General features: G+C 47.1%; 2 protein-coding genes across 5 annotated transcripts; both read right to left on the minus strand.

Moving 5' to 3' along the window:
• Positions 1–384: 384 nt before the first annotated feature.
• Positions 385–12,463, minus strand: LOC128019176 (cyclin-dependent kinase 11B). Of its 4 annotated transcripts, none has more exons than XM_052605256.1 (19): positions 12,323–12,463; positions 11,197–11,327; positions 10,601–10,716; positions 10,394–10,524; positions 10,043–10,190; positions 9,784–9,923; positions 9,427–9,558; positions 9,187–9,282; positions 8,966–9,091; positions 5,075–5,146; positions 4,747–4,949; positions 4,458–4,670; positions 3,866–3,971; positions 3,659–3,780; positions 3,468–3,575; positions 3,170–3,286; positions 2,174–2,322; positions 858–1,047; positions 385–780 (listed from the first exon to the last, which is right to left on the minus strand). In XM_052605256.1, the coding sequence occupies exons 2-19, from the start codon at positions 11,305–11,307 to the stop codon at positions 688–690; spliced, it is 2,373 nt and encodes a 790-aa protein (XP_052461216.1). In that variant the 5' UTR covers positions 11,308–11,327; positions 12,323–12,463; the 3' UTR covers positions 385–687. The 4 variants fall into 4 exon arrangements, with proteins under 4 accessions (XP_052461216.1, XP_052461214.1, XP_052461213.1 ...); XM_052605254.1 differs by having other exon boundaries at positions 5,030–5,146; positions 9,187–9,285; XM_052605253.1 differs by having other exon boundaries at positions 5,030–5,146; positions 12,267–12,326.
• A 1,758-nt stretch (positions 12,464–14,221) lies between these two features.
• LOC128019186 (solute carrier family 35 member E2A) lies at positions 14,222–24,780 on the minus strand. The gene is made up of 9 exons (XM_052605281.1): positions 24,534–24,780; positions 23,339–23,710; positions 22,278–22,413; positions 21,569–21,696; positions 18,100–18,220; positions 17,954–18,007; positions 17,245–17,317; positions 16,719–16,864; positions 14,222–14,968 (listed from the first exon to the last, which is right to left on the minus strand). The coding sequence occupies exons 2-9, from the start codon at positions 23,607–23,609 to the stop codon at positions 14,731–14,733; spliced, it is 1,167 nt and encodes a 388-aa protein (XP_052461241.1). The 5' UTR covers positions 23,610–23,710; positions 24,534–24,780; the 3' UTR covers positions 14,222–14,730.
• Positions 24,781–25,395: the final 615 nt, after the last annotated feature.

Here is a 25,395-nt window from a genome sequence, read left to right on the forward strand (position 1 = left end):
CTCCGGCGAATTAACCTTTGGTCTGTGTGTTCCAGGTTAAGGACGTTCTGCACCTACTCCAGGTGCTCCAGGAGATCAGCTTCCTACAGTGTGTCGTGTTCAGGGCTGCTGAAGAAGAGTCCTGCTTCCTTCCTCACCGCACTGATACCAGCACAACCAGTGGAAGAAGTCTCCTCCACCACAGAGAACATACACATCTCCTCTCCAAACCTCTTCCAGAGACCAAGACTGTGGTAGATTATCAGCATGACAACTAAGAGAGGGGAAGTGGTCATCTGACGGACTCATGACTGTACTAATGTGTTCCCATCACTACATTATCCCACCTCCCTCGCTGAGCTAAAGCCAGACTAAAGCCAATCAGAATCTAGTATTCAGACAGACCATGGTATCAATGTTTTTTATTCAATATTCATATTTGTCACAAAAATGGATTCTGAACATCCGATTCCCATCTGCGACTGCAGACGGAGAGAAAAAGAGAAAAGCAGTCTGAACGTGCTGATCTGCTGCTCGTCTCCAAACCAAGCAGAGCCAGCTAGCACAAGTGTAAAGCTCGTGAGCTTCATGGAGGTCCTGGGTGTCTGTAAAACACAGTGTTCCTCAGAGTCTGTGTGTGTGTGAAGCTCAGGGAACTGCTCGGTGATGCTGGTCCTCTAAACCCGTCAGACACATGACCACTGGAGCTCAGAACTTCAGGCTGAACCCTGGACCTGCTTTAGAAGCGCCCTGGTTAGCAGTGGTCAGGTGGAAACCAGTTTCTTTAAGATCATCATCACCCTGAGGAGGACAAGAGAGAGATGAGAGTGAGAGACAGTAACAGAGACGGAGCAGGGTTCAGGAGCATGAGTGTGTACCAGCTGACTGAAGTCCTGTCCTCCCTCCGGCGGCCGAGGACTCGTTCCTCTCTTCACCCGCTGCTGCTCGCTCTTGGCCGGCCAGGTGGGGAACATGGAGGGCTCGATGGGGAGCGGAGACTCCCGGAAATACTCGTGTTTGAGAGCCTCGTCGGCACTGATCCGCTTGGCAGGGCAGTACGTCAGGAACCTGAGACGGAGAGCAGACACGGGACAAATGATGAGGGAACTACAAACCAAGGAGTTCGGATAAACTCACACAACGTAGATAATATTACTGCTCAGTTTCAGCTAGATCAATGAACATCTGGGAGGTGAAAAGCTGCGTGTTTGTAACAAACCAAACATCGATACATTTAACTTAAAACCATTGCTTGAGATACGAGTCCATGATCCATACTAAGTGAAGAAGTGTCAGTTCAAAACTGAGATGTCTACATGATCTGAATCTGAATACATCATCTCTCCAGTGATGTGTGGTTTGTGAGGAGGACAATATCTGTCTGAGATACAACTATTAGAAACCTGGGATCTGAGGGAACAAAAATATCCACATTTTGAGAAAATCATCTTTAAAGTTGTCCAAATGAAGTTCTTAGCAAAGCATATTACTAATCAAACATTAAGGTTTGATATATTTACAGTAGGAGTTTTACTAAATATCTTCATGAACATGATCTTTACTTAATATCCTCATGATTTTTGGCATAAAAAGCACAATAATTTTGCCCCATACAATGTTTCTAAAAATACACCCAAGCAACTAAAGACTAAACTAAAGGTTTTGTGTTCCAGGGTCACAAACGTATCCTGGATGACCTGAGGGTGAGCAGATCTGTATTTCTGGATGAATAATCAGATGAGTGTATTTGTGATAGGAAGTGAGAGAGTGTGAGGTGATATAACACACTTCTCAAGCAGCAGGAGATCAGGCACAGGTCTGGACGAGGCAGATGTGAGTGTGCTGCTGTGAAGAAGCATTACACCAGTGAATACACACGAGTCTTCAGGGTGTTCCCTCTTCCTCCGCTGCTCTCTCATGTGAATGTGCTGTGTGCGGTCAGGAGGGACGAGACCCTTCAGGGCCACACAAGAACCACATCTCAGAGCAACGCTCAGATCCATGGCTGTCTGACTCAATGACCAGGATTGTAAATGTCCAGAAGCAACGTTAGTTACACTCTTGAGAGCCTTTTGTTTTTAACTCCAGAGTCTGTTTCTAATGCAGCCAAACACACACACTCTCTGTCCGTGCCTCATCATGGGTCTCAGTCCTGTGCTCTTCATAGCATGTGCTGGTCAGTGTGAGCTCTTACTTGTTCATGAGGTCGAAGCCCTGGTCAGACAGCAGCGCTCCGAAGCGCTTGCGCAGGTTATTGTAGGGATATTCTGTGAAAGTCATCTTCTTCACCGCAGGCAGCTCGCTGTATCCTGGCCAGATCTTCTCACTGGGAGAGCCCAGGTCCTGCACACACACACACACACACACACACAGGCACAGGGAGAGGGAAAGACTGTGAACATGTCTAATCAAACACAAGGTGTAAACACCCATGTTACGCTCCTGTTACAGTACATCACCATGGTTTAAACAGGTGATTTCCTCATACTCTCTCCTCCCTGGTTTAGTTCCTGTCTCTTTAAAGCCTGCTGTTCTGAAATCTCAGCTCTGATTGGTCAGCTCTGGCCCAGTGCCTCTAACCATGAGTGTGCTTCAGCTGTAACAGCATTACTCTACTGTCTCTGTTAGAAACTACAGCAGCACTATCAGCTGAATCTCCACCCGATCTAGAGTGTTTCAGTTAAACACATGTATATATAGATCAACCAGCTGTGATTTGGTGATTGTTTGACTGTAACACACACCAGCTGTAAAAGTCCTGCTTATACCATGATCTCTCACCAGCGTGGACTTTTAAAGTGGTCATTAATGATTACAGTGCAAAACCGGACTTGTTTTCTCTATGGTAGATCTAGACTCCTGAAGTGAATGAATGAATGTGGTAAGAGTTATTTTATTTCGATTGGACTGTGATTGTGAATAACTGGGCTCTATATAGAGCAGCTGTGAGTTTAATAGCTTCAAAAACAGCAGTGTAGCTTTAAGTAGTGAACACAAGATATTTTATAACATTTTTAGCAGCTGCTAAAATGCTTTCTGTGCTCCTGATGTTTGTAGCTGGTAACTCAACAGTCGATCTGTGTCTTTGAGGACAGACGTGTCGCAGCTCACTCACAGACACACAGCAACACTTCTTCTGAGCTGATAACAGAGCCTAGACTCCACACATTCAGGATGAGCTCAAGCATACCTTAAACACTCTGTTGATTTGATCGATCTCAGATTTGCCAGGGAATAAGGGTTTCTGTGTGAGCAGTTCTCCAAATATACAGCCGACCGACCACATGTCCACTGCTGTGGAGTATTCCTGAGGAAACATGAGCAGGGAGACCAGCTTTCACACGCAGTACAGAAACTATCATTTACACACACAGATCTGACCCTTACTGTCAAGACTATCTCACAGCCACTGCTCTGGACACTAGTGCGGAGAACTTCATCTCTGAGCTCATGGTCTGTCAGAACAGAATGTGTGTGGTGTCACTGACCTTTGCCCCCAGCAGCAGGTCAGGGGAGCGGTACCACAGCGTGACCACCACAGCTGTGTAGGGCTTGAGTGGAGAGCCGTACTCTCGAGCCAGTCCAAAGTCTCCGATCTGCAGACACAGTCACAGTCGCTTCATGATTGGAGAACACTGCTAACACAGCACTAGCTGACACACTGCTGGTGACCTCTGACCTTCAGAATGCCCTTGTGGCTCAGCAGCAGGTTGGAGGTCTTCAGGTCACGGTGGAGGATCCAGTTATCATGGAGATGCCGCACTCCTCTGAGCAGCTGGATCATCAGTGTCTTGACTTCCCCTGCGCAGGACACAGAACAGAAGCAGCTCAGTATAGCCCTGATGTCCTGAGCGTGAGGGAGTACTCTGGGTCTGCTGGGGCGTACCGGGCAGGAACGGCTGCTTCATGGTCTCCATCAGACTCTTCAGATCGTGCTCCACATAATTCATCACAATGTAGATCTTGTCCATGTTACTGCCCACCACGATCTCCTGCAGCAGAGTCACACACACACAAACACACTCCAGCTTCAGATTAGCATCATCAGGACGATTAGACCTCATGACAGAGAACGATTCATCAGTTAAAGTGTTAGATCCAAGTGAAAGGACTAGAGTCAGACATGGATGGGATCAACTAAAGGTCTCTTATTACAAATGCTTCAAAGTTTGAAAACAAAACTTCTAACAAATCTCTATTACTCCCATGTTTTCCACTGCAAATATCTACAGACTAGATCAGATACAGCGGGGAAGAGAGAAGGAGAAGCTGATTGAGATGATGGGAGTTCATGATTAATGTCTCAAACACCGTGTCGTGACTTCATCACACACCACTTCCAGATTACTGTTCTCATTTTAAGCATCAGTTTTTGAAAAGGCATCACATAAATGCACACATGTATTGGAAATGTGACTGCTCTTCTGAAGGCAGTGTTTGACTGAAGAAGCCCTGATCTAAGCGAGAGCTGCTCTGACCCGGACGGTGACGATGTTGGGGTGCTGGGCCTTTAGGATGGTGTTGATCTCTCTGAGGGAGGTGATGGGGAAGCCCTCTTTCTCCTTCTCCATCTTCAGTCGTTTCAGGGCCACGATTTCATCCGTCTTCTTGTCTTTGGCTCTGTAGACGACGCCATAGGTGCCTTCTTCAATGCGGTTCAGACACTGGAACTCCTCCACGCTGCGACAGCCCTGCACACACACGGACACGGGTCACACTCCTGCGCTGACGCTGACACTGTGTGTGTGTGTGTGTGTGAGCGTGTACCTGTAGAGCCGGCAGGTATTTGGGCAGCTCTTTCTTCAGCTCTACGGGTGAGATGGGTGGTGATTCGGGGATGAAGTGGTCTTCTGGAGTGGCTGAATGAGAGGGAGACTGTGGGGTGACGTCTCCGGCCTCCTCGGCTGCCTCTTCTTCCTCCTCTTCCTCAACACTCACCTCCGAGTCGTGATCAAAGCGGGACTCTGGAACTGTCACCACAGCACACATAGCACACACACACTAATGCGGAACATTTCTGATGATACGAAATGATCAAATCAAATTATACCTTTGAAATCACAAAAAAATAAAGCACTGTTGGTGAAATGCTCACTGGGAGGAATGTGGTTTCCATTCCCTCTGTCCTCTTCCTCCTCCTCTGACTGCTCTTCATCACTCATGGCTCCTGAGAAAGATAAAGCACAGCTCATGATTCCTGCACACTACACACACACACACACACGAGCGGCGCACACACACACTCCTTTGATGCAGCGTGAACAGATCGAAGTGTAACGCTGCACTCAACACTTCATTCTTACGTCTCACTGTAATAACGACAGTCGTAACAGAGTCAGTTTAATGGTACAGAGGCCGTTTTTGTTCATTTGGGGGGCAGTGTGTGTGAGCGAGAGTGTGAGTGTGAGAGAGAGAGAGAGAGTGTGTGTGTGTGTAAGAGTGTGTGTGAGCGAGTGTTAGTGTGAGAGAGAGTGTGTGTGTGTGTGTGAGAGAGAGTGTATGTGTGTATGAGAGTGTGAGAAAAAGAAAGTTTTTGTGTGCGAGAGTGTGTGTGAGCGAGAGTGTGAGTGTGAGAGAGAGAGTGTGTGTGTGTTTAAGAATGTGTGTGAGCGAGAGTGTGAGAGAGTGTGTGTGTGTGTGTGTGTGAGGGAGAGTGTGTGTATGAGAGTGTGAGAAAAAGAAAGTTTTTGTGTGCGAGAGTGTGAGTGTGTGTGCGTGTGTGAGAGAGTGTGTGCGTGTGTGAGAGAGTGTGTGAGCGAGAGTGTGAGTGTGTGCGTGTGCGAGTGTGTGAGCGAGAGTGTGAGTGTGTGCGTGTGCGAGAGAGTGTGTGAGCGAGAGTGTGAGTGTGTGCGTGTGCGAGAGAGTGTGTGAACGAGAGTGTGAGTGTGTGCGTGTGCGAGAGAGTGTGAGCGGGAGTGTGTGCGTGTGCGAGAGTGTGTGTGAGCGAAAGTGTGAGTGTGTGCGTGTGCGAGAGTGTGATTGTGTGCGAGAGTGTGATTGTGTGCGTGAGTGTGAGTGTGTGCGTGTGCGAGAGAGTGTGCGAGCGAGAGTGTGAGTGTGTGCGTGAGTGTGTGCGAGAGAGTGTGTGTGAGCGAGAGTGTGAGTGTGTGCGAGAGAGTGTGTGAGCGAGTGTGCGAGAGAGTGTGTGAGCGAGAGTGTGAGAGTGTGCGAGAGAGTGTGCGTGTGCGAGAGTGTGTGAGCGAGAGTGTGAGTGTGTGCGTGTGCGAGAGAGTGCGTGAGCGAGAGTGTGTACGTGAGAGAGAGTGTGCGTGAGCGAGAGTGTGCGAGAGAGTGTGAGTGTGTGCGTGTGCGAGAGAGTGCGTGAGCGAGAGTGTGTACGTGAGAGTGTGCGTGAGCGAGAGTGTGCGAAAGAGTGTTAGTGTGTGCGAGAGTGTGTGCATGTGCGAGAGTGTGTGAACGAGAGTGTGAGTGTGTGCGAGAGTGTGTGAGCGAGAGTGTGTGCGTGTGCGAGAGTGTGTGCATGTGCGAGAGTGTGAGTGTGTGCGAGAGTGTGTGCATGTGCGAGAGTGTGAGTGTGTGCGTGTGCGAGAGAGTGTGTGAGCGAGAGTGTGTGCGTGTGCGAGAGAGTGCGTGAGCGAGAGTGTGTGCGTGTGCGAATGTGCATGTGCGAGAGTGTGAGTGTGTGCGAGAGTGTGTGAACGAGAGTGTGAGTGTGTGCGAGAGAGTGTGTGAGCGAGAGTGTGTGCGTGTGCGAGAGTGCGTGAGCGAGTGTGAGTGTGTGCGAGAGAGTGAGCGAGAGTGTGTGCGTGTGCGAGAGTGTGTGAGCGAGAGTGTGTGCGTGTGCGAGAGTGTGTGTGTGCGAGAGTGTGTGCGTGAGCGTGTGTGAGGGGGGTGAGTGTGTGCGAGTGTGTGAGCGAGAGTGTGAGTGTGTGCAAGAGTGTGTGTGAGCGAGAGTGCGAGTGTGCGAGAGACTGTGTGAGCGAGAGTGTGAGTGTGTGCGTGTGCGAGAGTGTGTGCATGTGCGTGTGCGAGAGTGTGAGTGTGTGCGTGTGCGAGAGTGTGTGAACGAGAGTGTGAGTGTGTGCGTGTGCGAGAGTGTGTGCATGTGCGAGAGAGTGCGTGAGCGAGAGTGTGTGCGTGAGCGAGTGTGAGTGTGTGCGAGAGAGTGTGTGCGAGAGTGTGTGTGAGCGAGAGTGAGTGTGTGCGTGTGCGAGAGTGTGAGTGTGTGCGTGTGCGAGAGTGTGAGTGTGTGCGTGTGCGAGAGTGTGAGTGTGTGCGAGAGTGTGTGAGTGAGAGTGTGAGTGTGTGCATGAGTGTGTGCGAGAGAGTGCGTGAGCGAGAGTGTGTGCGTGAGTGTGTGCGAGAGTGTGTGAGCGAGAGTGTGAGTGTGTGCGAGAGAGTGTGTGAGCGAGAGTGTGTGCGAGAGAGTGTGTGAGCGAGAGTGTGAGTGTGTGCGAGAGAGTGTATGAGCGAGAGTGTGAGTGTGAGCGTGTGCGAGAGAGTGTGTGCGTGTGCGAGAGTGTGTGAGCGAGAGTGTGAGTGTGTGCCAGAGAGTGCGTGTGTGTGCATGTGCGAGAGAGTGCGTGTGCGAGAGTGTGAGTGAGTGTGTGCGTGTGCGAGAGTGTGAGTGAGTGTGTGCGTGTGCGAGAGTGTGTGAGCGAAAGTGTGAGTGTGTGCGTGAGTGTGATTGTGTGCGTGAGTGTGAGCTTGTGCGAGAGAGTGTGTGAGCGAGAGTGTGAGTGTGTGCGTGAGTGTGTGTGCGAGAGAGTGTGTGAGCGAGAGTGTGAGTGTGTGCGAGAGAGTGTGTGAGCGAGAGTGTGTGCGTGAGTGTGTGCGTGTGCGAGAGAGTGTGTGTGCGTGTGCGAGAGTGTGCGTGTGCAAGAGAGTGTGTGAGCGAGAGTGTGAGTGTGTGCGTGTGCGAGAGTGTGAGTGTGTGCGAGAGAGTGTGTGAGCGAGTGTGAGCGAAAGTGTGAGCGAAAAAGTGTGTGAGCGAGAGTGTGAGTGTGTGCGTGAGCGAGAGAGTGTGTGCGTGTGCGAGAGTGTGAGTGTGTGCGTGTACGAGAGTGTGTGTGTGTGCGAGAGTGTGTGAGCGAGAGTGTGTGCGTGTGCGAGAGACTGTGAGCGAGAGTGTGAGTGTGTGCGAGTGTGTGAGCGTGTGCGAGAGAGTGTGTGAGCGAGAGTGTGAGCGTGTGCGTGTGCGAGAGAGTGTAGGAGCGAGAGTGTGAGTGTGTGCGAGAGTGTGTCAGTGAGAGTGTGCGTGTGCGAGAGTGTGAGTGAGAGTGTGAGTGTGTGCGAGAGAGTGTGTGAGCAAGAGTGTGTGAGTGAGAGTGTGAGTGTGTGCGTGTGCAAGAGTGTATGAGCGAGAGTGTGAGCGTGTGCGTGAGTGTGTGCGTGTGCGAGAGTGTAGGAGCGAGAGTGTGTCAGTGAGAGTGTGCGCGTGAATTTGTGCGTGTGCGAGAGTGTGAGTGTGTGCGAGAGTGTGTGAGTGAGAGTGTGCGTGTGCGAGAGTGTATGAGCGAGAGTGTGTGTGCGTGAGTGTGAGAGTGTGCGAGAGAGTGTGAGTGTGTGCGAGAGTGTGTGAGCGAGAGTGTGAGTGTGTGCGAGAGAGTGTGTGAGCAAGAGTGTGTGAGCGAGAGTGTGAGTGTGTGCGTGTGCAAGAGTGTATGAGCGAGAGTGTGAGCGTGTGCGTGAGTGTGTGCGTGTGCGAGAGTGTAGGAGCGAGAGTGTGTCAGTGAGAGTGTGCGCGTGAATTTGTGCCTGTGCGAGAGTGTGAGTGTGTGCGAGAGTGTGTGAGTGAGAGTGAGAGTGTGTGTGTGCGTGTGCGAGAGTGTATGAGCGAGAGTGTGTGTGCGTGAGTGTGAGAGTGTGCGAGAGAGTGTGAGTGTGTGCGAGAGTGTGTGAGCGAGTGTGTGAGTGTGTGCGTGTGCGAGAGTGTGTGTGAGCGAGAGTGTGAGTGTGTGCGTGTGCGAGAGTGTGTGCGTGTGAGTGTGCGAGAGAGTGCGTGAGCGTGTGTGTGTGTGCTTACCTTCGCTGTGTTCGGACCCCACAGAGTCTGATCCTGACTCGCCCTCTTCCTCTCCCTCACTCTGACTGCTGGACTCTTCTTCTTCATTCTCCTGACCTTCCTCATCTTCATCCTCAGACCCAGAGCCTGACAGAACAAACACACAGTCAGCCTGCATCTCTCACACACACACACACACACACAGAGAGAGAGAGGAGAGAGAGAGAGAGAGAGAGGTGTACCCATGGATGACTCTGGTGTGCTGGTCTTCCTCTCACTGTCACTGATGTCCTGGAGATCAGACAGGGGGTTCTTCTCCTCCATCTTCCCCTCCCGCACTGCTAACACAAACAGCACTGTGTGACATGACGTGACATGCAGAACTCCCCCTCAGGACACACACAAATACACACACAGACAGATGAGCTGATTTTGAGGTGAAGTGTAGTACTGCTGTGTCATCTAGAGGAGGAGTGTGTAACCTGCTCGCCGCTGTTCACTGCTCTCAGCTCTGCTCTCTCTCTGCTGACGGAGCGGGCTGTGACTGCGGCTGCGACTGCGGTGCCGTGAGCGGCTCTTCTCTGTGTACTCCTCTCTGTGATGAGACACAGGCCCTGAAACACACAGAGCCTTCGGTTAGTGCACTGTAGACACTGTCCAGTCCCAGAACCACCAGCTTCAACACACTGCATCGTGTGACACATCTGACATGAGTCTGAACCGTCACTGCAGATCCTGAAACAAGAACCAGATGACAGGCTTCTGTGTCTGGTGTGTGTGTGTGTGTCTGTGCGTGTGCGTCTGGTGTGTGTGTGTGTGTGTGTGTGTGTGTGACACACCGTCTCTGCGCGCCTCTCTCTCTTTGCGGCGCTCCTCCGCTCTCCTCTCTCTCTCCTTCAGCTCGCGCTGCTCTCTCTGCTGCTGCTCTCGGAGCTTGCGCTCTCTCTCGCGCTGGCGCTCCAGCTGCTCCAGACGATCCCTGCAGATCCACACGAACACACACAGGCGTCAGCTGCAGCGTGCTGAACACCAGAGAGCCTCATGTGTGTGTGTGAAAGCAGACGAGTGACTGTGTGTGTGTGTGTGTGTGTGTGTGACCTCTCTCGGCGGGAGTGATCTCTGGCCTGATCTCTTCGTTTCTGACGCTCATAATCTCGTCGTGATTTGTTGTCCTCCTGCCACTGTCTCGGTCTTCTCTCATCTTCTCGCTCCTTCTCTTTCTCTTTCGTGCGCAGGTTTTTCCCAGCTGTAAACACACCAGACAGGAATTAGCCCAGGCACTTCTTTATATCCTGACTTTACTGAACTGGAGCAGCTCTTGATCATGATTAGCAGTGATTCTTATTTCGGCTGCTGCAGGGTTTTGTGGTCGGACACACACCCGTTTGATCTTGTGTGATGTGTTTTCTCTAGCTGCTGTGTATTGGGTGTGTGTGGGTACGGTCAGACCTCCTTCTGCAGAGTGACTCCTGCGCCTCCTCTTGTCCTTCCTCTTCTCCTCTTTTCTGTGGTAGGACTTGTCTTTCCGTGTCATCTGCTGCGGGGGGGGTTTGATGGCCAGAGACTCGTCCTCCTCTCCTCTGCAGAGACACATTCAGCATGAGAGGATCACACACACAGAGACACACAGACACACACACACAGACACACACACACCTGTCCTCCGTCGAGTCTTCCCGTGTGTAGGGGGAGTTCCTGATGGTTATTTCCATCCTGTTGTCTCGTAGCTCTCCTTCCTCTGGAGTGTCCCGTGTTGACTCCCGATCATCCGTCTACACACACACATCGGTCCGTCAGTGTGAAGGATGTAATGCGTCTCTCTACTCTCTCAATAACACACTCAGATGCATCCGTCAGGAATAATGCATGTCAGATAAATACATGCTGAGACTAGAAAAAACCTTGAATATATTGCTTGCATGCTCATAATCTGATTATTGATTGCTTAATGGTCCTATTGTGTTCTGTGATATGAATAAATACTACGTGCAATTAACGTTATTTAGATGCTATTCAGAATTATTTGTTTGTGCCTCAGTGTGCAAATATTCACTGCAAACATTCATGAAGGGAAAAAATAAATATATATATATATATATAAGTGATTTTATGGGTCAAACATACGCCTAACACAATAGAAATGAGAGTGTAGACACAGATGGGATATAAACGTCTGGTTTTCTCTCGGGGTTTGATTCAGAGCAGACTGCTGCATGCAGGATTTATTTCTCCAGCTGAGGATCATGACTCACGTTTTTAGATCGTTTAGGGTCACTCTTCTCTTCCAGCTCTCGTCTGCGTTTCTTCTCTTGTAAGATCTCGTCTAATGTCTTAACTTTCCAGGTTACCTTTTCGTCCCCCATCAGCTCCAAATCACCTCCCACTGAAACACACACAGCACACGCTCTTACAGAGTCACACAATCAACCAGAGCACTGACCACAGCAATGACTCCGACTCAGTGTGTGCGTGTGTGTGAGAGAGAGAGAGAGAGAGAGAGAGAGAGAGAGAGTGTGTGTGTGTGTGTGTGAGAGAGAGAGAGAGAGAGAGAGAGAGAGAGAGAGTGTGTGGTTAGTATTGTTTAAGAGTGTGTTCTAAACACACATTACAGCTGCTGAAGTCTTCTCTGTGTATATTCTGAACACATTCAGTGACACTTCTTGACTGCACATGAAGAACTTCTGAGGTAAAGTCTTCACTCTTCTCCTGTTAATGTTACCCAGTGTGACAAAAATCCTCAAATTTAATTAACTTATTCCTTTGTCATTAAATAACTGACTCAAATAGTATTATTTTCGCCCAATTAACTAAGTAAATCTCTATTGTGTCAAATAGATATAACCATTACATATTTTGTTAAACTAAAAACTGTAAATTAAAGATCACGCTAAAATACACCGTTTGTGAAAATAAGAAGAATTTTTTTTAGGATTATAATAACACAAAAGTAAACCATGAAACCACCTAATTTTTTTTTTTTTTTTTTAAAGAGAGAGATATTTGGTATGAAGTTCGATAAAGAGGCAGATCTTTTAGGTGTTGTTTAGTCCAGTTAATACTGACTGTATAATAATAAGAGTAGCAAAGCTGATTAAATCAATCCCGCCTTTTTTCTGAGAGTTCATAACTACAGGTTTCTTATTTTTCATAAAAACTACACCGAGATCGGTCATGTGCTAGAAGAGAAACAGAGTCACACAGACTCTTCTGAGGAAACAATCCTTCATCAATCACTGTGACTCGACTGCACACAAATAACTGACTTCATCTATCATCTCACTTACGCTTATCAAAGGACATTGTTTAACTGTAAATAACTCACACTTATTCATATTTAAGTGCAAACCTGAAGCCCGAGAAAATAAACTAATAACTCACCCGTGATGTACTCGGCGCGTTTTCACAACACCGGAAGAACTACTGACCTCCTCCTTCCGCCTAACCACATCCGGGTCAGGAGGCTTCCGCTGCTCTGCCTCCTACCGGCGCTCTGACATCATCACATCCATCAGAGCGCTGCTTCACATACAGTACAGTATACAGGTGCTGGTCATATAATTAGAATATCATAAAAAAAAGTTGATTTATTTAATTAATTCCATTCAAAACGTTAAACTTGTATATTATACTTTGATTATATTCATTCATTACACACAGACTGATATATTTCCAATGTTTATTTCTTTTCATTTTGATGATTATAACTGACAACTAAGGAAAATCCCAAATTCAGTATCTCAGAAAATTAGAATATAACTTAAGACCAATCAGGTCAGGTGTTATGAGAGCCAGGTTACTCTGATAGTGGCCTTCAGCTCTTCTGCATTCTTGGGTCTGGCATAATGTAGCTTTCTCTTCACAATACACCATAGATTTTCTATGGGGTTAAGGCCAATTAACAGGGACACCATGGTCCTTAAACCAGGTACTGGAAGCTTTGGCACTGTGTGCAGGTTGGTCAGCAGCAGGAAACATGAAGTGCTCTAAAACTTTCTGGTATACGGCTGTGTTGACCGTTGACCTCAGAAAACACAGTGGACCAACACCAGCAGATGACATGGCACCACAAACCATCACTGACTGTGGAAACTTTACACTGGACCTCAAGCAACGTGGATTGTGTGCCTCTCCTCTCTTCCTCCAGACTCTGGGACCCTGATTTCCAAAGGAAATGCACAATTTACTTTCATCAGAGAACATAACTGTGCACCACTCAGCAGCAGTCCAGTCCTTTCTGAAGCGAGACGCTTCTGACGCTGTCTGTTGTTCAAGAGTGGCTTGACACAAGGAATGTGAAGCTGGAACCCATGTCTTGCAGACGTCTGTGTGTAGTGGTTCTTGAAGCACTGGCTCCAGCTGCAGTCCACTCTTTGTGAATCTCCCCCACATTTTTGAATGGGTTTTGTTTCACAATCCTCTCCAGGGTGCAGTTATCTCTATTGCTTGTACACTTTTTTCTACCATATCGTTTCCTTCCCTTCGTCTCTCTTAATGTGCTTGGACACAGAGTTCTGTGCACAGCCAGCCTCTTTTGCAATGACCTTCTGTGTCTTGTCCTCCTTGTGCAAGGTGTCAATGGTCGTCTTCTGAACAACTGTCAGGTCAGCAGTCTTCCGCATGATTGTGTATCCTACAGAACTAGACTGAGAGACCATTTAAAGGCTTTGCAGGTGTTTTGAGTTAATTAACTGATTAGAGTGTGGCACCAGGTGTCTTCAATATTGAACCTTTTCACAATATTCTAATTTTCTGAGATACTGAATTTGGGATTTTCCTTAGTTGTCAGTTATAATCATCAAAATGAAAAGAAACAAAGATTTGAAATATATCAGTCTGTGAGTAATGAATGAATATAATATACAAGTTTCACTTTTTTTACGGAATTTGTGAAATAAATCAACTTTTTGATGATATTCTAATTAAATGACCAGCACCTGTATAGTTTACATACATTTTTCTTGGCTATTGCCTTTTGTTGTATTGTTAGGAAAAGTAATGCAATAAATATTTGTTTTTGTTTATTTTTGTTGTTATTTTATGAGCAGAAGTCCCTGAGCAGTTAACAGAGCCAGGGTTGACCGGTTTACACAACTGGTTTATTAGCCACAGCCATATCCCCCTTCAGCTCAAGACCGGTTTCCCACTGCTGCACACTGATGGTGGTTTGAGGAGAGACCCCCCACATGATTGTAAAGCACTTTGGCTGCACAACAATACATGATAAAGCGCTATATAAAAATGCATCATTCATTCATACACAACAACACTAGCCCAAACTCATTCCTACACGGTTTATTCATATAAAACAACCAATGCACAAATAAAGACCAAATTATACAGACACTTCCCATAAGTGGTTTTTGTTCAGACATCATGATACTATGACACACACAACCCACCACAGCTGATACGATTGATTAAACATAACCTTGAAGACATTGTGTCAGCAGTTTGATCGAGTATCTGACGAGTCTGTTTCTGTCACATCACTTAACCAACACTCCCAGAGAGACAATTCATACAAACTAAGAGAGAAAACAACAGGAAAAGAGAAAAATACACAGGCATAATCCAACAAAACCATCTCTTCTGTTCCAGATCCAGAGCAAGTGAGAGGATGTGGAGGAATACAATCAAATCCAGTCATACCACAGAAGACACTGATAACTGTTTGGGGTTTAACTGCCTACATCTTCCTAAAGAGTCTCTGTCAGTTTGACTAAATGTACAGAGGGTCCCGAAGGCATGCCTCTGTCAGTCCTGAGCGGCGAGGAGCTCCTCCTGGTCTAGTCGTGAGGATCAGGAGTGTTGTCTGAGTCGTGTGCGCTGGGCTTCTGCTGCTCGGTGGACTGCTCCACAGCCTGCTGGAACAGAGAGTCTCTCTGAATCTGCTTGGCCTTGTTGTAGAGCAGGACTCCCAGGAACACCATGAGGGTCCCGGCGGCCGACACCAGCGTGATGGGGTTACTGAACACGATGATGCTCAGCCAGATGGACAGAGCGTGCTTCACCGTGCTGGCCACACTGCGGGAGGACACAGACACCGTCAGTACAGCACTACAGCATCTCTGACCCCCCACAGACAATGAGCTGCTCCAGCCCACCCACACTGCTTCTGACACAGACAACATCTCTGCTCCTAAACACTACAACATGGAAATAACTTCCTCCGTACTTCTGGTCACACTGTAGTAAAGTCATGCTCTCTCAGGCCTTGTTTTCCAGCGCAGCGAGTCTTAATTCATTAAACCCAGAAGCCTTGTTTTATCAGGAACTGATCAAAATAAAGTGAGTTTGGGCTGAATCCAAAGAGAAACTAGCTTAGGTAACACTTCACAAAAGGGAACACATTCACTATTAAAGGGGGGGATGAAATGCTGGTTTTCACTCAATCTCCTGTTAATCTTGAGTACCTATAGAGTAGTACTGCATCCTTCATAACTCCAAAAAGTCTTTAGTTTTATTATATTCATAAGAGAAAGATAGTCTGTACCGATTTTTCCCGGAAAAACACGAGCGCCTAGAGGCGTGACGTGTGGGCGGAGCTAAAGAATCACGAGCACCAGTAGGCTTTTGCGTTGAGAGCATGTGGAAGCTGTGACATTACCGTGAGGGAAAACCCATCATCCAAAACAAACCATGGCTTACAGTCAGATTCAGCCGTTTATTTATGATCCAGAATCAGATCCAGAGGCTGAAACTGAACGAGAGCAGCAGCAGCAACGACTCGCTCCGAGCGGGGCTCGAACCCGGGTGTCCGGCATGGGAGGGGATGCACTAACAAGGAGGCAGAGATATTTGAAGCAGTTTTACTCACCGCCTGCGGTTCCAACACACGATCATGACCCTTTTTCGTTGGGACTGCATTATCCTTAAGAAATAAACGATGTTCAAATCCGTCGTCAAACTGGGCCTTGTTTGTAAAACAAGCATCTTCAAAATGCAGGGAACAAACAAAAACACTTGCACAACTCCGTTGATGCTCTGTAAAAATAAACTCCATCCACTGGTCCCTTAATGCTGTTTCTCTTTTGGTAATCTGTGCAGGGTTGTCTTGCCCTGGCAACCAAAACACACTCCTTTTGTGACATTTGGCGACGCTCTCGCTCTGATCAGTGAAGTCTGTTGTGCTCTCAGTGCTCTGCTATACGGGAGCGCTCTCTTCCGGCAGAAGTGCCTCAGGACCCATATAAGGAAATTCCGCTCCATCTAACGTCACACAGAGCCATACTCGAAAAAAACTTTCTGAAACTTTTGACAAACCGGAAGGAGTATTTTTCATGAAATAGCATTTCACCCCCCCTTTAAAGAGTTTTGCCTTTATAAACTCTTAATTAGCTGGTTATCAATCATTAGTTGTTGAGTTTAGGTATGGATCTAAAATATGATCGTGCAGAATAAGGCATTAATATGTGCTTTATAAGTACTAATAAAAAGCCAGTGTGCTCGTAATATGCAAGCTAATTAACAACTAATTAATGTTCCCTAATCTAATCAAAGCTTTCACACTCCTCGGACAGATATTTGTTCTTATTTTAAACAAACTCTCTTCATTTTGTTCAGTTTCTCAGAAAACATGACTCTGCACCTTCATTGTGCATCTGAAGTAAATGCATCTGGATTTAACGCTGCACTGGAAAACAACACAGAGGTAGATATGAATCAACACTGAAGACTTTCTGCTCTCTTTTTAACCCCTGATCTTCCTCGTATATCTGGTTATGTAGAAGGGTTCAGATTAGATGTATCATGTCATGATGGGTGAGGTGTGCACCTGAAGGTGACGGGGGAGATGCGTCCCATGAGAGCGTAGGCCGTGACACTCTGCAGGTGGAAGAGCACACCGTCCAACAGCAGCAGCAGCACGATGTCCTGAGAGAGTGTGAAGGAGCGCCCGCTCTTCCCCATCAGAGGCAGGTCCTGCACACACACACACACACACACACTCCAGAACTGACACGCCACAGATACATGATATTCTGAAGTAAAGCACTTTTTATGATGGATTGATGCGCTTTATTGGACTTCTTTTAGACAACTGAGAAATAACACCCTATTCACTGTCATCATAAAGCTAGGAAGAGCCAGGACGTGTTTTATTGTAACTCCGATTGGATTCGTCTAAAAGAAGAAACTCATACACACCTAGGATGCCTTGAGGAGGAATAAATCATGGGATTATTTTCATTTTTGAGTGTACTGTCCCTTTACTGGTTGTTCTTCATATATTTCTGATGTAGACACTGTTTTATGAGAGCATTCACTGAGGCTGGTGAGTGTGGAGTGTGTTTTTGACTGACCATCAGGAAGATCCAGGCAGGTATGAGCATGATGACCGCAGCAGCGCTGGTGTAGAACTGAAGCTCTGGAGGACTAGACCAGACCAAACACACACACCATGCGTAACTCCTCACAAAACACACACACTCTCGCTCGTGTTAATTAAACACACCTGGTCCAGTTAGTTAAGAGCTTCACACCTGGAGCAACCCAAACACACCGCAGGTGTTTCTGCTCTGATCTGTGTCTGAAGCTATTCATCTATAGATCTGCACACATACTGGGTTTCTGGAGGTAACGATAAACTTTCCAGTTTCAGAATACTTAAGGGAAGGGAACAATATGTTCTCCAAATAGAAATGTATCAGTATGTGCGCTGCTTTCAAACATGTTGAAAATACAATTATTGTACTAAAAATATCTGCACTAGAATATGGAAATCACTTTTCCTCTACCCTCTGATCACACGGAAGACAAATGCTGTTCTTGTTCTAGCATAAACTCATAAAACAAGAGTTCATATGTTGCATCTCCAGTAAACGTATATTGATTAAAGAATGTTTGGATGTGTGTATTAGAAAACGAGACAGAAATACAGAAGACGACGCTCATTTCTAGCACTTTCTGCTCTGACTGCGTTGGTGGTTGATAATGAAGCCTGCTGTTGTCAGTGTGTCTCGGTGACCCCGCAGCGCTGCATGTGTGCACAGGTCAGACCAGCGCTCTCACCTGAACCTGTACTTGTCTCCACTCAGCAGCTTCTTGGAAAACACATTCTGTAGACTGAGAGAGAAAGAGGTGCATTAGACGGTGTGTGTGTGTGGAGTCGGGAGTGTAAGGTGAGGTCTGTGTGTGTGTGTGTGAGAGAGCAGCACCAGTCCATGATGTTGGTGGAGAGAGCGGCGGAGAAGCCCAGCATGTTGAAGCTGACCTCGGTGGCAGTGCAGAGAGCCAGACCCGCCATCACAGGAACCAGAGACAGATTCACCCAGAACCCTGCAGCACACACACACACACACACTCCATATATTCAGGGGCTGTTAGTAGGGTACCTATCCACTACGATAGATCAATATATTCTGCCTGGTATGAGGCAATACTGTTCATATTGTTCAGGACATTGTTTAAAGTCACTGGTAAGATAGTTAACACGTTTACACATTAAAGTTCAATCGCAGTATTAAGATGCTTTCTGTGAATGTGCCAGACTTCCTGTTCATTATCTGCTGTAGGGAAATAACCAGAAGAATATCAAAGAGCAGTAAACGGTACAACTGTATGCGCTACAAACCAGTGTGTTCAGATTATGAAATTAAAAAACGTTTGCAATATCAAGCGGTGGTTTTGTACAGCTAAAAAGAGCTGGAAGCGAAAGACGTCAGTAACCTCGCACATCCCCGCGCTCTTACAGGGAACTTTACTTTGAAATCTGATTTTTTTTAGATTGTAATGTTACAATGCTATAATGTAATGTGACTTCAACCCTTTTTTGCACATAATATATAGCACAGCCTCTGTGTCTATATTCACTGTATTTGTTTTCAAACCCCTTTATTTTTACACTGTTTGCTGGACAACATTGGGCAGGATCTAATTTATTTAAATAATCCAAATAGCATAACAAACACTCTGCTCTCTGCTCTAGAAACACTGTCTGTCACATGGCTGCAAAAACAATGCGTTTCTGAATGAAAGATGCTGTTTCTGCTCAGCAAGGCTGAATTTGTTTGATTAAAATTACGGTAAAAACAGTAATATTGTTACAATTTAAAATAATGCTCTTCTGTGCGAATCTGTGTTAAAGTGTAATTTATTTATGTGCAGCTGCATTTTCAGCATCCTTCCTCCAGTCTTCAGAGTCACATGATCTTCAGAAATCAGAATAATATGATGATTTACTGCTCAAGAAACATTTCTGATTATTAGCAATGTTGAACACAGTTGTGCTGTACAATATTTTTGTGGAAACTGTGATACAAAAGTAATACGTAATAGTAATACGTTGTGTGTGAGCTGGTGTGTGTGAGGAGTGCGTGAGGAGTGTGCGAGCTGGTGTGTGTGAGGAGTGTGCGAGCTGGTGTGTGTGAGGAGTGTGTGAGCTGGTGTGTGTGAGGAGTGCGTGAGCTGGTGTGAGTGAGGAGTGCGTGAGCTGGTGTGAGTGAGGAGTGTGTGAGCTGGTGTGTGTGAGGAGTGCGTGAGGAGTGTGTGAGCTGGTGTGTGTGAGGAGTGCGTGAGGAGTGTGTGAGCTGGTGTGCGTGAGGAGTGCGTGAGCTGGTGTGTGCGAGGAGTGTGTGAGCTGGTGTGTGTGAGGAGTGTGTGAGCTGGTGTGTGTGAGGAGTGCGTGAGGAGTGTGTGAGCTGGTGTGTGTGAGGAGTGCGTGAGGAGTGTATGAGCTGGTGTGCATGAGGAGTGTGTGAGGAGTGTGTGAGGAGTGTGTGAGCTGGTGTGTGTGAGCTGGTGTGTGAGGAGTGTGTGAGCTGGTGTGCGTGAGGAACGTGTGAGGAGTGCATGAGGAGTGCGTGAGCTGGTGTGTGTGTGTGAGGAGTGCATGAGGAGTGCGTGAGGAGTGCGTGAGATGGTGTATGTGAGGAGTACGTGAGGAGTGTGTGAGCTGGTGTGTGTGAGGAGTGCGTGAGATGGTGTATGTGAGGAGTGCATGAGGAGTGTGTGAGCTGGTGTGTGTGAGGAGTGCGTAAGGAGTGCGTGAGATGGTGTGTGTGAGGAGTGCGTGAGGAGTGTGTGAGATGGTGTGCGTGAGGAGTGTGTGAGCTGGTGTGTGTGAGGAATGTGTGAGCTGGTGTGTGTGTGAGGAGTGCATAAGGAGTGTGTGAGGAGTGTGTGAGCTGGTGTGTGTGAGGAGTGCGTGAGGAGTGTGTGAGCTGGTGTGTGTGAGGAGTGCGTGAGGAGTGTATGAGCTGGTGTGCATGATGAGTGTGTGAGGAGTGTGTGAGGAGTGTGTGAGCTGGTGTGTGTGAGCTGGTGTGTGTGAGCTGGTGTGTGAGGAGTGTGTGAGCTGGTGTGCGTGAGGAACGTGTGAGGAGTGCATGAGGAGTGCGTGAGCTGGTGTGTGTGTGTGAGGAGTGCATGAGGAGTGCGTGAGGAGTGCGTGAGATGGTGTATGTGAGGAGTGCGTGAGGAGTGTGTGAGCTGGTGTGTGTGAGGAGTGCGTGAGATGGTGTATGTGAGGAGTGCATGAGGAGTGTGTGAGCTGGTGTGTGTGAGGAGTGTGTAAGGAGTGCGTGAGATGGTGTGTGTGAGGAGTGCGTGAGGAGTGTGTGAGCTGGTGTGCGTGAGGAGTGTGTGAGCTGGTGTGTGTGAGGAATGTGTGAGCTGGTGTGTGTGTGAGGAGTGCATAAGGAGTGTGTGAGGAGTGTGTGAGCTGGTGTGTGTGAGGAGTGCGTGAGGAGTGTGTGAGCTGGTGTGTGTGAGGAGTGCGTGAGGAGTGTATGAGCTGGTGTGCATGAGGAGTGTGTGAGGAGTGTGTGAGCTGGTGTGTGTGAGCTGGTGTGTGAGGAGTGTGTGAGCTGGTGTGCGTGAGGAACGTGTGAGGAGTGCATGAGGAGTGCGTGAGCTGGTGTGTGTGTGTGAGGAGTGCATGAGGAGTGCGTGAGGAGTGCGTGAGATGGTGTATGTGAGGAGTGCGTGAGGAGTGTGTGAGATGGTGTATGTGAGGAGTGCATGAGGAGTGTGTGAGCTGGTGTGTGTGAGGAGTGCGTAAGGAGTGCGTGAGATGGTGTATGTGAGGAGTGCATGAGGAGTGTGTGAGCTGGTGTGTGTGAGGAGTGCGTAAGGAGTGCGTGAGATGGTGTGTGTGAGGAGTGCGTGAGGAGTGTGTGAGCTGGTGTGTGTGAGGAATGTGTGAGCTGGTGTGTGTGTGAGGAGTGCATAAGGAGTGTGTGAGGAGTGTGTGAGCTGGTGTGTGTGAGGAGTGTGTGAGGAGTGCGTGAGATGGTGTGTGTGTGAGGAGTGTGTGAGCTGGTGTGTGTGTGAGGAGTGCATAAGGAGTGTGTGAGGAATGTGTGAGCTGGTGTGTGTGAGGAGTGCGTGAAGAGTGTGTGAACTGGTGTGTGTGTGAGAAGTGTGTGAGCTGGTGTGTGTGTGAGGAGTGTGTGAGATGGTGTGTGTGAGGAGTGCGTGAGAAGTGTGTTATGAGTGTGTGAGGAGTGCGTGAGCTGGTGTGCGTGAGGAGTGTGTGAGGAGCGTGTGAGAAGTGCGTGAGGAGTGAGAAGTGCATTAGGAGTGTGTGAGCTGGTGTGTGTGAGGAGCGTGTGAGAAGTGCGTGAGGAGTGAGAAGTGCATTAGGAGTGTGTGAGCTGGTGTGTGTGAGGAGTGTGTGAGGAGCACCTGTGTATTCTCCCAGTATGAGGCGGGACATTATAACCGTGAAGATGGGCGCTGAGCTCTTCACCGTCTCAGCGAATGACACGGCCACATTCTTCAGACTAACCAAACCCAACACCACCGTTGTGAACCTGAGAGAAGAAGACAAATGAGCTCGCCGTGCCAGAAAAACAGGTTCCAGAGCTTTCTTTATCAGGTGAGCAGGAGTAGGTGTTTCCCCAGACTCGACCACTGTGGTGTGAATCTCACATTTCACTCCGGAAACAAGAAGCACATTCACCCTCAGTATTAGAGAAATATATATATATATATATATATATATATATATATATATATATATATATATATGCTGGAGATGCTAGTAAAAAAACTCCTAAAAGTGTGTCTGTTACTGCATTACTGTATAATTTTTTTTTATATATAATGTTGCAATGCAAATAAAACATTAATGTCCTAAAAATAGGCCTCCTTTCCTTACAAAATAAAACCAATCTCTTTCTGTTGATTTTGAGGTGAAATGTTCCCTTGATGTGTTCTTTTTATATTGTCTTACAGCATATTACAGCAAACATGCAGCATTACATCACCTAGTTTAGTTAAGTGAAGCTCTTTTATCCACTAAACTGCATCAGTGCATCAGTAGACTTGTGTGTCTCTATCAAGCTATAGTACACATGAAGGAACAAATGAAGGCTTGTGAGTGTGAACGCACCTCATCAGGCCCACAAACAGCATGATCATGAGGAAGTTAGGGGGGTATTCTGTGCGGGATTTATGATGATACAGGGGGCAAGGCACGAAGGTCTTAACACAGCCGATGACAGTCGTGGAGAGCATCTGGACGGCACCTGAAAGACGCAGAATATCTGTTAACTGATGTACATTTACAGGAACAGTTCATCCAAAAATGAACATCTGCTGAAGATGTGCTCATCCTCAGTTCATCAGAGATCAGGTTTGTAGAAATGCAGCACTGCATCAGTGTCTCATCAGTGGATGCTCTGCAGTGAATGGGTGCCGTCAGAATGAGAGTCTGATAAAAACATCACAATAATCCACAGCACTCCAGTCCATCAGTGAACATCTGGAGAAGACAAAACCTGAAACACATCCAGCATTAAGATGATTTTAACTCAAACACATAGAGTCTATAATCCAGAATAACACTTCCTCCAGTGAAAAAGTGTTCTGGTCTGAATCAGGAGAGAAATCTGCACAGATCAAGCAGCGTTTAAACAGATCTAAACTAATCTGTGAGAGACAACAGCAGATGCACTTTCTCACTGGAGGAAGTGTTATTCTGGATTATTTGAGTTAAAATCATCTTAATGCTGGATGTGTTTCAGGTTTAGTCTTCTCCAGATGTTCACTGATGGACTGGAGTGCTGTGGATTATTGTGATGTTTTGTTCAGACTCTCATTCTGACGGCACCCATTCACTGCAGAGCATCCATTGATGAGACACTGATGCAGTGCTACATTTCTACAAACCTGATGAAGAAACAAACTCATCCTGAACTCAGATGACCTGAGGGTGAACACATTTTCAGCAGATTCAAATTTTTGGGTGAACTTTTCCTGTAAAGCACAATGTGTCTCGAAGCAAAGGCTAATAAATGATGAAATTAACCTCAGTAAAATATCTTATGTCACATCTAACCCCGAAACCCAATGCACTTGCATGTCTTTGTTTGTAAAGACAGGTTTATTGAGAATCAGAGTGACCCAGCAGTGGTTTGAGTCAGAAGGTGGTTGTGTAAGCGTGTATCTCACCGAGCATGCTGGGCTCCCCCTCCAGCAGAGACAGGATGTACTTGTTGAGGAAGAGCGTGCAGAAGCTGAAGAAGTACCAGAGCGTCAGGTATGAGAGAGCCCTGGAGCTCCAGACGCCGGCGTCGGCCTCGATCAGCGTGGTCTCTGTGATGGTGATCTTCAGCACCGGTTCTCCAGGTGTGCTCTCGCTGCGGGTCAGCAGCACTCGCTCCGACCGAGGCCTGAAGCTGCTGAACGAGGGCCAGAGCCACGACTTCCCAGAGATACTCATGCTGCAGGACTCCAGCAATACAACAGTGACTGTGTGCAGACTTCACATACTACAGACACCAGCAGACACACGGGGAACGAGAGTCCAGAGAGCTGCTCCATCTGACAACACACAAACACACACACACACACACTCTCAAATACTGCATGAGACCAGGAATCAACTCAATGAATACAAACACAGATTGTGACACACGTCCATTTACAAAAACAGCTTGAGTAGCTCTGATTCACACATTTGAATATGGAAACAACTTTTACTGTTCTTCTGATCACGCTGTGCATAGACTCTTTAACTGAGACTAAAACAACAAAAGAAGGGTTATGATTAAAACAAGAACAGATATCAGCTTAACTAAAAGTGTTCACTTCTCATTGACAGATGGTCGTTCTTGTTTTTAGCTTGAACATGTTTAGTTAGTTTTGTTTATCAGAAATCTTTTGACAGTGTCTCTTGACTTTCATACTGTAAAACAAACACAAAACCGAGGAAGATGTTGATGTTTTATTGCATGCAGGCAGGGTATAATGGCATGGCGTGATGAAAGTGAGTCCTTCTGCTGGGGTTTAAGAGTTTGTTCAGATCTGCAGAAGCTCAGAGAGAGTTAGAGAGCTGTAACACACTGAAGACCTTACTGTCCGATTCTGTGACATTAAAGATGCTTCGTTTGACATTTCACTAACGACATCACAAAGACTTCTGAACAGGTGAAGGGCGTATTGATGAATGTATATATAGAAGAATAAGCTGCTTGATTTAGTTATTTGTCTAGTGTGTTTGTTTAGTTGGCTATATTCTGTCTATACTCTATCAATGTATTACTCCTCCAACACAATGAATGAGAAAGTCATCTCTAGCGCTCGATCAGATCAGTACAGATTAGACACGATCTGAACACAAGACAATAAAAACATAAGACTCAACCCAGTGTGTTCCTCCGAGCTCCAGCGAGATACACTTCATCTGCTCTCCAGCGACTGTTTCACACGCTGCGATGAGCCTGAGGACAAGGTTCAGCTGGAATCATGAGGTGTGTGTGTGTGTGTGTGGCAGCGACACGTCTCCAGCTCAGGGCTGTGTGTGTGTGTGTGTGTGTGTGTGTGTGTGTGTGACTCCAGCTGCTGGAGTCTTCTCTGTCTCTTTCCTGATGTTTGTGCGGATCATCTGGAGCACAAGCTGCGCAGCTCTGCGCGTGACTGTGTCCTACCGGAGACGCTTTCATCTCCTGCGCAACTGGAGCGCAGCTTTGACTGGAATCACGAGAGCAACGACAATTTGCGGAAGTTTAAATAAACACGATAGTTGCGTCCCAAACAAACAAATCGCACACTTATTCACTATTCTATGTCGTGATGTGGTTTAAATAGTGCTAGAAATGATTTCACATTTACAAAAAAAGTGCATAATAAATACCAAGATAAAGCACTTAAATAACCGAAAAAATGTGGAATGTTTGGAGCCTAATATACATAACTATGGTTTAGACAGTCAACTGTCGCAGCTTTAATTACGTTACGATATGAATGATAAAAGTAACCTTATATAATTGATTTCAGCCCCCCCCCCCCCCCAACCCCCCCATGTCGCTCCCTTTTTACAGTCCATGGTCGCTCCAATGTTTTTGTTTTTTCCTGACGAACACAAAACAAGATATTGAATGAATGTTGAGAACCAAACATTTTCAATCAGCGCACGATTTATCAATTTAAAGCTTTCACGATGCACTACGCATGAAACTTTATTAAGTCTAGATGGAAATAGGGGTCCACGTGCACCCCCCGGCTTT

The sequence above is a fragment of the Carassius gibelio genome, chromosome A8, assembly GCF_023724105.1.
Source record: "Carassius gibelio isolate Cgi1373 ecotype wild population from Czech Republic chromosome A8, carGib1.2-hapl.c, whole genome shotgun sequence".
Lineage (NCBI taxonomy): Eukaryota > Metazoa > Chordata > Actinopteri > Cypriniformes > Cyprinidae > Carassius > Carassius gibelio.

What these genes read in the sequence shown, in the direction of transcription:
- LOC128019176 (XM_052605253.1), bottom strand. An exon ending in GAAGACTCGACGGAGGACAG is followed by an intron (nt 10,525 to 10,600) that starts GTGTGTGTGTGT and finishes GTGTCTCTGCAG; the next exon opens with AGGAGAGGAGGACGAGTCTC. An exon ending in CAGTGAACAGCGGCGAGCAG is followed by an intron (nt 9,283 to 9,426) that starts GTTACACACTCC and finishes TTGTGTTAGCAG; the next exon opens with TGCGGGAGGGGAAGATGGAG.
- LOC128019186 (XM_052605281.1), bottom strand. Translation starts at nt 23,609, where the DNA reads ATGAGTATCTCTGGGAAGTCGTGGCTCTGGCCCTCGTTCAGCAGCTTC. An exon ending in CTGTTTGTGGGCCTGATGAG is followed by an intron (nt 21,697 to 22,277) that starts GTGCGTTCACAC and finishes TTCTTCTCTCAG; the next exon opens with GTTCACAACGGTGGTGTTGG. An exon ending in CATACTGGGAGAATACACAG is followed by an intron (nt 18,221 to 21,568) that starts GTGCTCCTCACA and finishes TGTGTGCTGCAG; the next exon opens with GGTTCTGGGTGAATCTGTCT.